The following is an 18,310-nucleotide window of genomic DNA, read 5'->3' as shown; positions in this document are numbered from 1 at the left end:
AAAGGAGCATACCAACTATGAAACTTGATTTGATAAGACCTATGGTGGTGTGCTTTAGTTTTCATTAGTGAAAAGCAATCATTTGGGAAATATTTTTATTACTGGAGACAGAAAAACGAGATTTTAAGAAAGAAAATTTTAGGTGACCTAAGGATTAAAAAAGAGGCTAATCAACTAGAGTTTGATGCTTCTATTTCAGGGACTTATTTAATCATTGTTGAAATTTGTTATCATTAATCTCCCTATGACCTAAAGTGACCTCTAATTAGCATCAGATACATTTAAACTTATTAGGAGTGTATGACTACAAAAAATACCTAGAGATGAAAATTATTTAGTGTCAACCTGTTGAACCATTTTTTGGAAGGCATGGAATATCTGAATTATTAATATCTCTCCAAAAATATTAGTTGGACTATTTACCTGATCATTCATAACGATCATGGTGCGAGTGAAGAGATCATGATGAGTAATTATGCCAGTAAACCACTGGGTGGCAGAGTCTTGTCTATATACTCTCACTCTGTATCCATTTAATGAATAAGGACCTTAAAAAAACACACACACACAAGACATAGGGGTATCTTAAATGGAGACATTTTCATTGAAGGACTACCTTTTAGGAGAAACATGAGCTTTGTGATATATGAGTAATATCCTATTCAAGTATCAGTTTTCAAAAAAATGTATTAGAAGTGATATACACATACTTTAGAGCCAGATCATTGTGAAGTTATCATTGAACACACTCTACTACACATATATTTCCTAACCTAATAGAAATAAAGTACTTTAAGTCAGAAAGAATGTTTCTGGGATCATCAGTTAAGTATAAAATGTAAAGTTAGAGTAGTCTAGAAAGTCATAAGGTTACAAAGCTACTTAAAGGGTTTGGGGTACATAGAGGACTACTACTTGGCTGAAATGGAAAGGTAATTGGGAACTCAATACCTGAGTTTTCTAAGTTGCCGAAACTCTACCATAATAACCATAAATTGTAATTCTTCTGTGAGAGCTAGAAAAAGCTGCCACAGTCTTACAACATATAGAAACTGTTAAGTGAATTATAAAACACGGCACTAAAATGCTTTTTAAATAAAATAGCGTCTTGTACTTTTGGATTAAACTCACTTTTTAAAGGGAAGGATTAAATAATAAAAGATATGTACCTGCATATATTTAAATATGCCTATCAAAAGTCACTCCACAGAAGAGAATAATGGGAGAAAAAGATTTCTTCAATTCAGGTACTAAAAATGATATCAAATATTTAAAAGTTTAACAAGAACTGTGAGGAGTGGGGCGGAAACTGGTACACCTTGATGATAGTATTATATATGAACAATTTACAAAGTGCTTTCAACAGGTGCTAGTGCTTATTTAATCTTCAATTCATATTATTTTCCCTTTTATAAAAATAAGTGAGGTTGATAGGTTAAATAAAATTTTAAGTGAAAGAGCTAGGAATGAATTTATTTTTCTGATTCCTAGGCTGATGCTTTCTTTGACAGTTATAAGGCATTTAACATACCAATTAATGGTTTAATATTTATTTGCCAGTTTCAAAAAAAAAAATCTCTGCCAGTATCAGCCTAAAATAAGTCAATTAACAAATGTATAGGAAATATTCCATTTGACCTATAAATTAAATATATTCAGAGCCATGATAACTAATTATACAAACTCTAGTCTTTTCTAACTATGGAAGAATAAGACTCTAAAAATGTAATACAGCAAAACTCCAAACATGACCAATTTTCAATTTCCACTAGCATAGTTTTCAATTCTTAACTGTCTTATTCCTACCACAAAACACAATTTGGAGTCAGCCTCACATAATAATTCTGTTTAGGATGGCCAGGGACTATACTACCTCAATTTTTCACCTCTAAGAATATGATAAGGAAACAAAATTTGCTAGAAAAAAACATATATATATGTATATATATATTGGCCTGGTATCTTCAAAAAATTGCAAGGGAAGGAGGAAAAAAAGAGATGGGACATATCAACCAATTAAATTGTGGACATTTTTTAGATCCCCTGATTTAAAATAAATGAATAACAATGATAAAAATCAGTCAATCCTGTTAGAAATCATATAAGGCATTTATGAAACAAATGGAAATTTGAATCTGAGTATCCAGTATTTCATATTAAAGAACTATTAATTTTGAGGTCATAATAATGGTAATGGTGACTTTGTTTAAAAATAGAATTTGGTGATGTCTGAAATTTGATGGAAGTAAGCAGTAGTGTGGATGGGGCAGGATCATAGTTATTGGGGCTAGAAGATAGGCACATGGAAGTTCACTGAAATATTCTATTTCTGTGTATTTTTCATATTCTCTATATTAAATTTTAAAGAATGTTTAGCCTAAGAAGAATTTAATTAGATGATCTGCTGCTATAAATACCCATAACAAAAGAGCAAAAGAGCCACAGCTTAGAGATTATTAATGCTGAAATTAAATGACACGAAAGTTGAGGACTGGGATGAACATAGTATTTTACAACAAAATTCCTTTTTAAAAAACATTCAACAAAACATCAATACTTCACATCATACTGGTTCCCAGTTTCAATTCAATTTCACAAAAAGCTTACAGTATATGATTCTACTGGCAGAAAACGAAATCACTAGAAATTATATAAAACCTTACTGGTTTGAAAGTCACATGTTATAGACAAATTTATAACTTACTAAAACAAGGGAAACAAAACTAAAACTAGTATTATGGTCACTGCTGAACTGAAATAGGTCACTTTTATCAGATACTAACAGCATTCTTCAAAGGAAATCAATTGTGCCCTTGGGCAATCCTCTACTGCAAACAATGTTTCCTTCTCCAGGAAGGACACACCTAACTGTATTCTGTAATATGGAAATTTTCCTATTAACAAAACACCTGTGTGTGGTTATAATTTCATGCCAGTCATTTAGCTCAAATTAGTTAATAAACTGGTGAAATTACCAACTTTCTACTGAAATTATGATTTTGCTATTATTTTCCCTGGACTGGGAACTCAAAATACTGAACTGGGTCTTCTATTAACATTGCATGTAACTGAACAACCAAAACCAAACATCAAATACTGCCCAGTTCCAAAAAAAACCTTAATGCATAATTTCAGAATAGTTACCTTGCATAAAAATCTCCTGAACCTTTTGTTCCTTTACCCAGACTTTCACTTCTTCCTGAAGTTGCGGGTTGTCCCTGAGAACTGGGTTTAGGCTGTCTATGTCGTCCTAGAATTACAGATTAAAAGAAAGGTCCATGTTATGCTGTCCTAACATTAATATTACAAACTTTCCCTCCTATATTTTCTAAGGATTGAAGAAAATTCCTTCATCTAAATGTATGCAAAAACACAAATTCATAAGTTATAGTTCATTAGCAATTATATAATAACAGAGCATAAGAAATTAACCCAGGGTAAGAGTTGATCCTTGACAACAATGTCCTAAAGACAAAATCTGAAATTTACTAATGTGTTTTCTAACTTTAAGTCTGGCCTTAGATAAGTCACATTTTTAAGGGTTTCACGATGAGAAGCAATATACAAACCAAATAGCATCAGGTCATCTAAGGTTGGTAGCAAAAGAATTGAGTTGAATATTTTAGTGACAATACATATACACATAGATGAATTCTCTCTCTCCCCTTAATGCCTAAAATGTTTGAGTTTTAAAGTACAGAAGTCATTATCCACTATCTTGATTTAAATGTCATAGAATTCAATTCTATTCAAACTCATCTGACCAGTAACTTCACTGCTAAGTTTTATTTTTTCAAGCCAGTGTCAAAGCATCCAGGCAATTAAAATTACATTATTGATGGTATTATCCTCATAACAGGGTGGATCTAGACACAGAAACAACCGGTTCTCTCTCCTTGGAGATGTGAATCACACAGTCACATGGTTTCCCACAATCTGTTGGTCCCCCGCTGGACTCTTTGACATTCTGTTCTCTCTCAAAGCACCTCTGCTGCTCCTGCATTTGAGATCAGCGGCAGGAGCCCTAGAGTAGAGCTGGGAAGAACAACAAAGCAGCACTGTCAATTGGCGGCCCTTATAAAAGTGGACTGGCAGATCATGGAAACCAGTGAACAGAAGGGAGCTAAGTGAAGGGAATTCTATCTGGTGAATTAAAATAATGTGGCAATTTGGAAATGTCAAAAAGTGGCTGAAGAGTACAAAGAAGGACCCCTAATCATGTAGGTCATACTTCACTCTTCTACTCTAAAGTTTATCTAAATAAAGCTTTTTCTTCTCATCTCATCACTACTGTAAGGGACTACTATGTATTTTTACAATAATAGTGTCGTAAATACTCTGATGCTTCATTTATACCTAGTGAACATCAAAAGGAAGAAACAAAGGACTTCAAAGTTATCAACTATATTCTTTGGAAAATATACAGAAATGTTGTATATTTTGCAGAAGGAAATACTGCAGTGGGAAAGTAACATACAAAAGTAGGTAAAATCTGCCATCTGGGGGAAAATGTCCATGACGTTCTTTTTGGTAAAGAAACTTTCTAGAATCCCTTTTCTCCACACTCCTTTAACAATGAATGCACTGCACACTTAGTTAACCTCTTCATCTTAGGAATAGAAAATACAATGGAAAGTTTGGACTCTAAATGATGCAAACCAGGTGTGTCTACGACAGACAAAACACAGGAAACATTCTATTTCCCAAGGAAAACCATTACCATTTCCAGATAGCTCTGACAGCTATCAAGTTCTTTTAAAATCTTTCTTTAACTTCCACACACAGACCTGAAGTCAAACAATCACTTTCCTAACCTATAGTCCTTCAAACATTTGCATTCCGGTTTTCTGTAGTTGTGAGTCTTCTCTAAACACCCACCTTTATTACAACCACTCTTCTCTTATCCTAGACATTTAACTGGCAAAAAGATGGGCACTTGTATAGAAAACCACACAATCATGTGGATGTCAGTGCTAACTTATATACTAAGTTTACTATGGTCTATTGCTCTCAAGCTTTTATACTCTGGGGTGGAAGGCATTAATAAACTGCTATTAAATCAGCACTGACAATACTTTGGAGACAGGTACCGGTATGCTCTATAAAACCAATCTCTTGTATTGAAATATTACAGTTTAAAAGTATTAGAATTAGGAGTGCCTGGCTGCTCAGTTGGTAGAGCATGTGACGCTTGATCTTGGGGTCATGAGTTCAAGCCCCATGCTGGTGTAGTTTATGTAAAAAAAATAAACCCTATTGGGATAAAAAATTTGTTCAACGTTTATTTATATATTATTTATTTAAAAAGTTAAGATAATGGTCTATATTTCCAAGATCGTTAAACATACAAATACCTCCTCAACAATGACCCGTTTTCTTTCTTTTTTAAAATTTTATTTGTAAGCACTCCCTACACCCAACATGGGGCTTGAACTCACAACCCTGAGATCAGGAGGTGCAGGCTCCTCCAACTGCCTTCAGCTCAGGTCATGATCCCAGGGTCCTGGGATCCAGCCGTGAGTCGGGCTCCCTGCTCAGCATGAAGTCTGTTCCTCTTTCTCTCTCTGCCCCTCCTGCTCTCTCTCAAATAAAATCTTAAAAAACAAAAAACAAAAAATCTGGTAACTTGAATGTATTTACTGAAATGACCCTATAGAAGTTCAAACTTCCACATATCAATTTCCTCATCATAAAGCAGTTACTAATATCTGCCTCTTTCCATCTTAATGAATATGTTTTCCTAGTAAGACTTTTAAAAAATAACTGAAACCAGTTTTCTTAAGACATCAAATTCTGAATTATCTATGGTATTACTAAATCAATTAAAACCGAAAAAATTACCCAAACATACTGTCTGGTTATGATAGTCATATTGTTGCTGAAGTACTTCTTTATGAATAGTGCTCTGTAAGTTTAGGTATTTCCTTAAAATTTTTTTTCATTTATTTATTTATTTGAGAGAGAGAGAGAGAGCATGCTCTCAAACAAGGGGGAAGGTGCATAGGGAGATGGACAGAGAGAATCTCAAGCAGGGTCCACACTGAGCGTGGAGCCCAATGCAGGTCTGAATCCCACAACTGTGAGATCATGACCTGAACAGAAATCAAGAGTTGGATGCTTAACTGACTAAGCCACCCAGATGCTTCTGTATTTCTGTTGTAGTCATCATTCCTGCTTTAAAGGATAAATGATCAAATCTTCTAAGAGTTGCTACCAGGTAGACAAATAAGGTGGGGTTTGTTTTTCTATTTACTGATTTGAACAATTTTGTGAAAGTGCTAAAAATCAGATACAAGGCTATATAAGGCAAACTCAGAGAGAAGAGAAACTAAGGATCTATAATTAATATTAATACAAATATTTACTATGTTTTGGAATACAATTGATTAATAAAGAACTTCAGCTGTGCCTTGAGTTCGTATGAGATTTAAAAAAAAATCAACTACACAATACTTCACTTTTCAGTAGCTAAAAGTTACCTACACACATAATTTTTATATTAACTGAAATAATATGTATTTCTTCAATTTCCCCAAAACAAATCACCCAGATGGTGAAGCAATAGCACCCTCTGTGAATCTCCTCTTCCCCATAAATTCTATCCAATGTATTATTCTGCGAATTATAACTTCCAGCAAATGATTAATGGGAAAAAAATCAGGTAAGCAAGATCTGCTTTACTAGAAGCTTATACAGAAAACATGCAAAAGTTTTAAACAATGCCTTAAGTGAGGTTTTGGACTACCTTTATTGTTCACTTGTATGTTGTTCACCTTTTACAAAGATAGAAGTTAACTCTAATTGAACGCTAGTGGGGCACCTTAAATGTATATAACAACAGCTAACACGTTTACTACAGCAGATACCATGCTAGATGCTTTCATACAAATCAATTTCTTTAACACTTTTCTGAGGCCTAAATTACTATGCCCTTTTTACATGTTATACATAGAGAGGTCCATGGCTATATAGTCAGAATGTGATGGAAAGACCTAGCATTTGAACCTAGTTCTATAATTCTAAAGAGCTCAGGCTCCTTTCACCTACTCTTTCTCCCCTGAATTGGTACAATGAAACGGAATGAATTAGACTGTTTACTATAACTGCCATTCAAAATTTGAAACATTTCTTCACATTATAGGTAAGTAAAGGGCAGTGAAAGAAATAAAAGACTTTATCTTAGTAAGTCAGAATGGGTCAAAAGTGAAGAACTGAACATCAGGAGGAAGTTATATTGCTGTAACCCCCCCACATTAGTTATGTGAGATTCCATAGGTAGCAACCATCTAACACTCATCTGACAGGGGTCACTTAGGATGTTAAACTCATGCAATCTTACAATCAGAAAGCATCAAAGAGGATATAATCTCTTTGGCAATGTGACTTCGTCATGAGCTACAAATTCTCAAACGCTGTATTTCTAGATAAACACTGCCCTAAATTACTATTTGAGATAATAAAAAAAAACATGGATTTTTTTTCATGTGTAAAGAAGAATATGATGGAATCTTATTAAAAAAAGCATTTCTCAAAATATAAAAATTAAGCAGGTTAGAATTTGTATTCTGATAGTAAGACTATTTATTATACTAACCTTATTTTTTAAGTGGTTCTCTACTTCACTCCAGTTCAAAGGAAAAAAATAACAATTACAATAGTATAAAAAAATAAGATTACGGCACTAAGATATTCAGATATGTCTGACTAGGTTTAATGATAGGAATATTATGACAGTGTTCATAATATCTGTAACAAATTTTCTAAGAGTAAGGGAACAATTTGTCTTACCATGACAAAGCACTTCTTACTGGTTCAACAAATATTTTCTTTATGTCACATAAACTCTGGATGTAACTACTGACAGAACAGCCCACAGAGGCTTGAATTAGAGAATAATAAACCAGCTGTTAGTTTCTATCTAGGCGACTGAACTGATTGGCTTAATAGCTGTCAGAGATTTGCTTTAAAATCCTAACTGATATTTAGGATAGTACTTTTTTTTAAAGATTTTATTTATTTATGAGACAGAGAGCATGGGGGGGGAGGAGCAGAGGGAGAAGTAGACTCCTCGCTGAGCAGGGAGCCAGACATGGGGCTCTATCCCAGGACCCTGGGATCATGACCTGAGCAGAAGGCAGATGCTTAACGATTGAGCCACCCAGGTGCCCCCAGGGATAGCACTTTTCATTTTAGAATACAAGAAGTATCTCAAAACCAGCTTTCTCTCCATTTGGACAATTTCTGATACACAATGACCTAATACCTGCTTTTAAACTGATATTGATATGTGGCTTAGTAATGGACTGATTTTTCTCCCTGCAATAAAATCCTTGACCTTTGGGATGACCTCTTAAATCCCGTATTACATAAATTTCCCCATAAAAAAATCACATTTGACTGTATTTTATTAAGAGTTACTCATAAAAGTAACTACCTGTATCTTGAATGTCAAGTTAGGTGATTAAACATGCATTGCCACGCCATTTTCCCACAGTCATAATTTAAATTCATACTTCAGCAAAACTACAAATGATTGCTTGTCCTTAGATCCCTGGGGTTACTAGCTAACAGTTAAAAATGTGAATGTTAAGTCCGTACAGGTCAAGAGTGACATCCACTGCTATCATAGCAGTTCTTGTATAACTTATAAAAGAATCCACTTTGTTAGTAAGGATTTACAGGAACAGGAAACCTACTTAGTCTGAGAGCTACTACAAAGATCTTCACATAACAGTTGTCTAAACCATCTGCCGTTTAATTAAATCTACCAATGAGAGCTTCCATATATTTTCATTATTTAAACCAAGGATTGGCAAAAAAAATTGCTAACTTTTCCTATAAAGGGCCAGAGAGTAAGTAAGTTAGGTTTTGAAGGTCATACTGTCTCTACTCCAAGTACTCAACACTGAATTGTAGTACCAAAAGCTGCCAAGAATACCATAAACAATACATAAATGAACCAGCATGGCTGTGTTCTAATAACTTTATTTACTGGCATTCTATGAAGCCTGAATTTCACAGAATATTCAGGTGTCATGACATATTCTTCTTCTTTCAACTTTTTTCCTGTTTAAAACTGCAAAAGACCTAAATGTTTTACCAGCAAAATAAAAAAAAAAAAAAAGTAAAAGGCCTTATAGAAACAGGAGGCAGGCTTGTGGTGGTAGTCTGCCTAACCATGATTTAAAATAAAAAAATAAATTACTGGTACAAAGCATGATTAGACACTTCTAATCAAGGCAATGCAATTTGATGGCAAACTGACTACAAACTCTATTTCTATAAATGGCTGTATTTTATACACACACACATACACACATATGTTATGAATATATATATTCATGAGCACAGGAAAATAACTCAATGACCAAATCCTTTCATTAATAATTAAAGAAAAAATATACTGAGATAAACTATTTTTTAAGACTTTCACAAATGAGTTTCCCTGATACATTCCTGTACTATGTTTAGCCTTCCAAATATTATAATGTATCTGGTTTTGAAGCAGAAAAATCACCCACTTTGAAAGATAAGGTATATTCTCTTAGGTCAATGAGGATTATACTCATCAAATATAAAGACTGATACCATCCACAAGGAAAAATGAGAATTTCCCTAAAGATAGTGTTCCAACATTAATCCTATTCATTGGGTATTATATAAGACTGATGAATCACAGACCTGTACCCCTGAAACAAATAATACATTATATGTCAACTAAAAAAAACAAGTGTATGTCTTATAGGTAGCATTAAAAAAATAAAAAAAAGATTTGGAAGAAAAAAAATCTGATGCTGTAAATGTGAATTCTGTTTGTGTCCACACCAAGTAAAAGATCTGTGTGGTTTGTATATTCCTGTGAAATAATAAATTGTGGCAAATGTTAAAATACAATTTCTACTAAAATATGAAAGTAGAGAAGAAAAATACTCAGGAGATTTCTGATTTTACTTCCAGGCAAAGAACAGAGATGGATTTTCTTTACATTTTGTTTATGTGCATATTTCCCAAAAAAAGTACTGGAATGAGAATAAAATTTTGTTTTAATTAAAAAAAAAAATCCTATGCTTCATATATCTGATTTATTAAGAATTTTTAAATTTCTCTACATATATATTAAGATATTTAAAAATTTTACATAATTAAAATCAATAGGTAATTAAGTCCTGGGTGTACATGTTTTCATAATTCCTGGTTGGTTTTGGTTAATTCAGAAGCCTAGAATCGATACTATGATTTAAACCAAATAAATAAATAAATAAATAAATAAATAAATAAAAGAATTTCTATCTTTCAAAAACAAAATTATAAAGATTTGAATGGCAGAAAGAGAAAATGCGCTAACATTTCTTATTATCCATACTATTCTTGCCTCATTCATATAATCAAGGAAATAATGTGATACACGCTCATTCTGGCTAAATTATTTATGTTCTGAAACCATGTAAGAAAAATCTAATTTCTAATAATTTCTTAATAGAAATGATATAGTCAATACAATGAAATTGTTTTCAATTCATACTATTAATTGGTAAATAGTTCTGGAAATGGGACTGATGTTCAGAAATTTTAAATGACATTTAGGTGCATTTTTTATTGGCTAAAAAATGATTCTGTTGTGTAAGGGAAAATAGCGAACTCCAACATTTCAATATTTTATAATTTTTAAATATATTTTTTAAGCAATATTCTCAGCATTAGTTTTATATTTACTTAGAAACAAAAATAGAAAAAATAAAGTGATGAATGTTCTTTATCCTACATTGATCCAAACAAACCAATTTCAGTCAACAGCTTAAAGAAAATTAGAACTGCTTTGGTGTGTTAAGTTTTTTTCTCTAAAAATAACTTTTCTGGGGCACCTGGGTGGCTCAGTCCTGGGATACAGCCCCATGTGGGGCTCCCTGCTCAGCGGGGAGCCTGCTTCTCCCTTTCCCTCCACCTGCTCATGCTCTCTTTCTCAAATAAATAAACAAAATCTTTTCAAAAAATTTAAAAATAACTTTTCTGATTAAGTATTTTTATCAGACATTGTGGCCTAAAGATAACTGATGACTTTAAGTCATTTAAGACAATACCCAGCAGGTCAATGGGCAAGTTATTTTGTCTATCCAGAGGCACATGGGTGGCTCTGTCGGCTAAGCATCTGCCTTTGGCTCAGGTCATGATCCCAGGGTCCCGGGATCGAGCCCTACTTCAGGCTCTCTGCTTGATGGGCAGCCTCCTTCTCCCTCTCCACCGCTTGTGCTCCCCTCTGGTGCGCTCTCTCTCTCTCAAATAAATAAAATCTTAAAAAGAAAAGTTTACGCATAAAATGAAAACACCACCATAGTTTTCTTCCACACTTTCATGTTTTCAGTACCATCCATTCTCATAGCATCATCATTTAATCCTAAGAACTTAACAAAATAACAAATTATCTAATATCCAGAAGGTTCGGTTCTACAAACAGTATAGGATCCTAGAACTAAATGTTTTATCCTTTCCATGAAATGAAAAATGTAAATACAACTGAAACACTGAGTTATGTTCACAATGGTAGTTTATAGGATCATAAACATACGAGGGAAGCATTTTTAAAATCTCTGGTTAGAAGTTAAGATTGAAAACGGAGTGTTTTTTGGGGCGCCTGGGTAGCTCAGCTGTTAAGTATCTGCCTTCAGCTCAGGTCATGATCCTGGGGTCCTGGGATTGAGGCCCGCATCGGACTCCCTGCTCCGTGGGGAGCCTGCTTCTCCCTCTCCCACTCCCCCTGCTTGTGTTCCCTCTCTCGCTGTGTCTCTCTGTCAAATAAATAAATAAAATCTTAAAAAAAAAAAAAAAGAAAATGGGAGTGTTTTCTTCATGCGAAAGTAATTTAACTATATCTGTATGGGGAGATTAAGTTAATCTTATTTATATGGTCTCCTAAGGAACACAGATACTCATCAAACAACAACAACAACAAAACAGGGGAGGGGAGGACCCAAACAGGGATGGATGGATACACACACACACACAAGAATTCTTTGTCTCTTTATGTCCTCCAAGGGCTAACTATATGAAACTGAAAAAGAAAACAATTAGGGTTAAAGAGGAAGAAAATGTTACCACATCTTTCCACAAAATTGCCTCCATATACTACTGGGAGAAATTATTAATGGTTTTCAAATAATTTACCTGGGGTTTTTTTTTGTTACATAAAGATAATCCTATGTTATATCTAAAACATAATTGTGAATCAATTTTGGTGACCTGACTCATCACAACACATTATATGATAAAACCTAAAGTTTACAAGATTTATTATCATTACTAAAATTTTAAGCTTTAGATAGCATTTTAAATTATTATAATTTATTAACTACTTGATTCCCTGTATGTAAATAAAACATCAAAATTTTAGAGTCAAGAGTGTTGGAGACTTTATATATCCATAGTAAAATACAAAAACATTATGCAAAACACATTGACGTACCTTAATCAGAAATAAGCTGATTTATACAATTCACTCAATCTTCCTTCTTAATTTGTATGACTTTTTTTAGAGAACAAAACTGACTTCAATGGAAATCAAGCCACACTTCTAAAAAAGCAAGCTTTTGGAGGCACCTGAGTGGCTCAGTCATTAAGCAGCTGCCTTAGGCTCAGGTCATGATCCTAGGGTCCTGGGATCGAGCTCTGCGCAGGGCTCCCTGCTCACTGGGGAGCCTGCTTCTGTCCCTACCCTCGCTGCTCATGCTCTCTCTCTCTTAATAAATAAATGAATGGATAAAATCTTTAAAAAATAAATAAATGAATAAATGAATGGATAAAATCTTTAAAAAAATAAAAATAAAAATGCAAGCTTTAGAAGCAATGACCTGTTGCAAATAGCTTGGGTGGCCTTAAGAAATTCTTGCCAAACACAATAAAGGTATTGACTGGTTGTAGAAATCTGTGAGCAAGCCTGAGGTCAGCAGTGAATCCAGAAGTGGTGACTGTTTTATGAATTACAAGCACATAAAACAAAAAATAGAATCTTTCTTCTACTTTAAGGCTTACTTTCATACTGTTTCTTCTAAAGTTTTTTTTGCTATAGTCTTAACAATCTTCTTGCCGATACATTATAATATATATTAAAATAAATTACCCTTCTAGAATGCCCCCTTTCTAACGCTGTCTTGATTAAAATAGCCTACCAATCTTTCTAAATCGTTTTACATGCATGCCTCATTTTACTGTGCTTTAGAAATTGAAGATTTATGGCAGCTCTGCCTCGACAATCTATACTGATGCCATTTCTCTAACAGCATTTGCTTACTTCATGTCTTTGTATTACATTTTGGTAATTCTTGCAATATTTCTGAATTTTTATTATTATATTTGTTACGGTGATCTGTGATCAGTGATCTCTGATGTTGCTATTTTAACTGTTTTATGGCTCCACAAACCACACCCATATAAGACAGCAAATGCAACTGATAAAGGTGTGTGTTCTGACTTTTTCTAACAAGCAGCCGTTCCCAGTCTCTTTTCCTTCTCCTCTGGCTTCCCTATTCCCTAAAACACAACAGTACTGAAATCAGGCCAATTAACAACCCTACCATGGTTTCTAAGGGTTCAAGCGAAAAGATGTCACTTGTCTCTCACTTCAAATCCAAAGCTAGAAATGATTAAGCTTAGTGAGGAAGGTATGCCAAAAACTGAGACAGGCTGAAGGGTAAGGCCTCTTCTGTCAAACAGCCAAGTTCTGGATGGAAAGGAAAAGTTCTTGAAGGAAATTCAAAGTGCTACTCCAGTGCACACATGAATGATAAGAAAACAAAATGGTCTTATTACTGATATGGAAGAAGTTTAAGTGGTCTGGATAAAAGATCAAACCAGCCACAGCATTCCCTTAAGGCAAAGCCTAATACAAGGGTAGGGCCTTAACTCCCTTCAATTCCATGAAGGCTGAGAGAGGTGAGAAAGCTGAAGAAAAGTCTGAAGCTAGCAGAGGTTGGTAAATAAGCTTTAAGGGAAAAAGCCATCTCCATAACATAAAAATGCAAGGTGAAACAAGTCTGATACAGAAGCTGCAGCAAGTTATCTAGAAGATCTAGCTTAGATAATTAATGACGGTGGCTACAATCAACAACAGATCTTCAATGTAGGTGAAACAGCCTTCTATTGGAGATGCCATCTAGAACTTTCATAGCTAGAGAAGTTGATGCCTGACTTCAAAGGTTCCAAGAACAGGCTGATGCTCTTGTTAAGGGCTAATGCAGCTGGTAACTTTAAATTAAAGCCAATGCTCATTTACCATTCTGATAATCATTGGTTCCTTAGGAATTATGCTAAATCTACTCTGTCTGTGCTCTATAAATGGAACAAAGCCTGGATGAGAGCACATCTGTTTACAACACGGTTTGTTATTTTAAGGCCACTGCTGAAATCTACAGCTCAGAAAAAAGATTCCTTTCAAAATATTACTGCTCACTGATAAAGCACCTGGATACCCAAGAGCTCTGGAGATGTACGTTAATGTTAATTTTCATGCCTGCTAACACAACATCTATTTTGCAACCCATAGATCAAGGAGTCATTTTGAATTTCAAGTCTCATTACTTAAGAAATACATCTTGTGAGGTGCCTGGGTGGCTCAGTCATTAAGCGTCTGCCTTTGGCTCAGGTCATGATCCCAGGGTCCTGGGATCGAGCCCCTCATCAGGCTCCCTGCTCAGCGGGAAGCCTGCTTCTCCCTCTCCCACTCCCCCTGCTTGTGTTCCCTCTCTCGCTGTGTCTCTGTCAAATAGAATCTTTAAAAAAAAAAAAAAGAAGAAATGCATCTTGTAAGGCTATAACTGCCATAGATAGTAATTCCTCTGATGAATCTGGACAAAGTAAATAGAAAACCTTCCGGAAAGGATTCACCATGCTAGATATCATTAAGAATGTTTGTGATTTATGACAAGAGGCCAAAATATCAATATTCACAGGAATTCAAAAGAAGTTGATTCTAACCCTCATGGATGACTTTCAGGGGTTCAAGATTTCAGTGGAGGAATAATTGCAGATGTGGTGGAAATAGCAAGAGAATTAGAAGTGGAGCTTGAAGATGTGACTGAATTGCTGCAATTCATGATAAAACTTGAAAGGATGAGGATATTGCTTCTTATGGATGAACAAGGAAAGTGGTTTCCTGAGATGGAATCTACTCCTAGTGAAGATGCTCTTAAGACTGTTGACAACAAAGATTTATTATATTACACAAACTCAGCTGATAAAGCAGCAGCAGGGTGTACTCCAACAGATAGGACTGACTCCAATTTTGAAAGTTTCATTGTGGGTAAAATAGTATCCAACAGCACTGCATGCTACAGAGAAATTAGTCATGAAACAGAGTCAGTCAATATGGCAAAAGTCACTGTTGTCTTATTTTAAGAAACTGCCACAGCCACCCAACTTTCAACAACTACCACTGGGCTCAGTTGGCAGCCATTAAATTCGAGGAAGGCCTTCCACCAACAAAAAGATTACAACTGGGTGAAAGCGAACATGATGGCTAGCATATTCCTTTTTTTAAGATTTTTTATATTTATATGAGAGAGAGAATGAGAGAGAGGAGGGAGGGTCAGAGGGAGAAACAGACTCCGGGCTGAGCAGGGAGCCTGATGTGGGGCTGGATCCTGGGACTCCAGGATCATGACCTGAGCCGAAGGCAGTCGCCTAACCAACTGAGCCACCCAGGCGTCCCAATGGCTAGCATTTTTTAGCAATAAAGTATTTTTTTTAAAGATTTTATTTATTTATTTGAGAGAGAGAGAATGACAGATAGAAAGCACGAGAGGGAAGAGGGTCAGAGGGAGAAGCAGACTCCCCGCTGAGCAGGAAGCCCGATGTGGGACTCGATCCCAGGACTCCAGGATCATGACCTGAGCCGAAGGCAGTCGCTTAACCAACTGAGCCACCCAGGCGCCCAGCAATAAAGTATTTTTTAATTAAGTTATGTATACTGACATTTTTTTTTTTAAGATTTTATTTATTTGAGAGAGAGAGAGAGAGATAGCAAGAGCAGGAACACAAGCAGGGGGAGTGGGAGAGGGAGAAGCAGGCTTCCCGCGGAGGAGGGAGCCCGATGTGGGACTCGATCCCAGGACCCTGGGATCATGACCTGAGCCGAAGGCAGACGCTTAAAGACTGAGCCACCCAGGTGCCCCATTTTTTAAGACATAATGCTATTATACACTTAGTAGACTACAGTATAGTGTAAACATAACTTTTATATGCACTGGGAAACCATAAAAATCATTTGACTCACTTTATTGCAATATTCAGTTTACTGCAGTGGTCTGGAACTGAACCTGCAGGATCTCCTATGTACGCCTATATTTACCGTATCTCTTGGCTCCTAGTTTTAAATAAGCAATTTTACTGAGTGAATGTTAAAAAAAATAATAATACAACAACTGTATGTGGCTCTCTGCAATGATAACATAATTTACCTTCATCTATAAAACCCTGAATGTAGCTTGATTCCAGAGTTTTAACCAAGAAAAGGGTGGGTGCAAGGGGAGAAGAATCATCCTCAAAAATCTACCTTGAAGCTTTTTGCCACTGTAAGCAACCAATAATTAAAGATCAATCCAAATACTTTAGGAATCTCCCCTTGAAACTTCCATTTGGTACTATCTGCCATTATATGCTTCTTTAATAACTAAAAAGGAAGTTGGTAAAATTAAAGAGCAATATATACTGTGAGAAATTAGAAAACAGTGAAAAGATTCTAAATTTTTAAAGTCAACGTTTTTTAATTTCATGTATAGTTATAAGTTCTATGTTTCTCTAGTCTTAATGATTGCCCAAATTTGTAACAACTGAAATATGATAATGTGAAACAACATTCCAATATTTTCATTATATATACCTTCATCATTAAATGAATTTCAAAGTTCATTTTGTTTACTTAAAAAATATTTCCTCTGTTCAAATATCTGGCAATTCACAATTCTGAGGAATTCAAATATTACTGTAAATGTCATTTAAAGTGAGAAAGGTTCTAACTACAGTGATGTCTACTTCCACTGAACATTTTAAGTAATTTCCTTCATTAGCTAATTTTGACATATTCTGATTTGCAAAAGTGACTTTGGCCTGAAGGCTTTCTCCAAAAATTACCAATACAAAAGAAAAAACAAACCCCAAACTGTACATTTAATAGAATCCCAATTCAGAAAAGGTTGCCATAGTTTTAGTTACCTCATTATAGTTAAAAATGTGTCCAGTTTCAGCCACATGCAGAAGAATGAAACTGGACCATTTCCTTACACCACACACAAAAATAGACTCCAAATGGTTGAAAGACCTAAACGTGAGACAGGAGTCCATCAAAATCCTAAAGGAGAACATAGGTAGCAACCTCTTCGACCTCAGCCGCAGCAACTTCTTCCTAGAAACATCGCCAAAGGCACGGGAAGCCAGGGCAAAAATGAACTATTGGGATTTCATCAAGATAAAAAGCTTTTGCACAGCAAAAGAAACAGTCCACAAAACCAAAAGACAACCGACAGAATGGGAGAAGATATTTGCAAATGATATATCAGATAAAGGGCTAGTATCCAAAATCTATAAAGAACTTATCAAACTCAACACCCAAAGAACAAATAATCCAATCAAGAAATGGGCAGAAGACATGAACAGACATTTTTCCAAAGAAGACATCCAAATGGCCAACAGGCACATGAAAAAGTGCTCAACATCGCTCGGCATCAGGGAAATCCAAATCAAAAGCTCAATGAGATACCACCTCACACCCGTCAGAATGGCTAAAACTAACAAGTCAGGGAACGACAGATGTTGGCGGGGATGTGGAGAAAGGGGAACCCTCCTACACTGTTGGTGGGAATGCAAGCTGGTGCAACCACTCTGGAAAACAGTATGGAGGTTCCTCAAACAGTTGAAATTAGAGCTACCATTCGATCCAGCAATTGCACTACTGGGTATTTACCACAAAGATACAAATGTAGGGACCCGAAGGGGTACGTGCACCCCAATGTTTATAGCAGCAATGTCCACAATAGCCAAACTGTGGAAAGAGCCAAGATATCCATCGACAGATGAATGGATAAAGAAGAGGTGGTATATATACACAATGGAATATTATGCAGCCACCAAAAGGAATGAGATCTTGCCATTTGCAACGACGTGGATGGAACTGGAGGGTGTTATGCTTAGTGAAATAAGTCAATCAGAGAAAGACATGTATCATATGACCTCACTGATATGAGGAATTCTTAATCTCAGGAAACAAACTGAGTGTTACTGGAGTGGTTGGGGGTGGGAGGGATGGGGTGGCTGGGTGATAGACATT

The 18,310-nt window shown here is 35.4% G+C and overlaps 1 protein-coding gene across 4 annotated transcripts in view; it reads right to left on the bottom strand.

The window, feature by feature from the left end:
* JMJD1C (jumonji domain containing 1C) overlaps positions 1-18,310 on the bottom strand; it is a 93,637-nt gene that overhangs the window by 44,190 nt on the left and 31,137 nt on the right. For 3 of the 4 annotated variants that reach the window (XM_028123977.2, XM_088020056.1, XM_088020057.1), the window contains exons 3-5: positions 3,832-4,035; positions 3,145-3,250; positions 424-548 (exon numbers count right to left, since the gene is read on the bottom strand). In XM_028123977.2, the coding sequence (XP_027979778.1) occupies positions 424-548; positions 3,145-3,151 (132 nt within the window). In that variant the 5' untranslated portion in view covers positions 3,152-3,250; positions 3,832-4,035. The remainder of the gene's footprint in view (positions 1-423; positions 549-3,144; positions 3,251-3,831; positions 4,036-18,310) is intronic. The other variant, XM_088020058.1, reaches the window with a different exon arrangement.

The sequence above is a fragment of the Eumetopias jubatus genome, unplaced genomic scaffold (genome assembly GCF_037043125.1).
Source record: "Eumetopias jubatus isolate StellerSeaLion01/CBP00866 unplaced genomic scaffold, mEumJub1_p1.0 scaffold_17, whole genome shotgun sequence".
Classification (NCBI taxonomy): Eukaryota; Metazoa; Chordata; class Mammalia; order Carnivora; family Otariidae; genus Eumetopias; species Eumetopias jubatus.
This window is presented reverse-complemented; position numbering and strand designations above follow the sequence as displayed.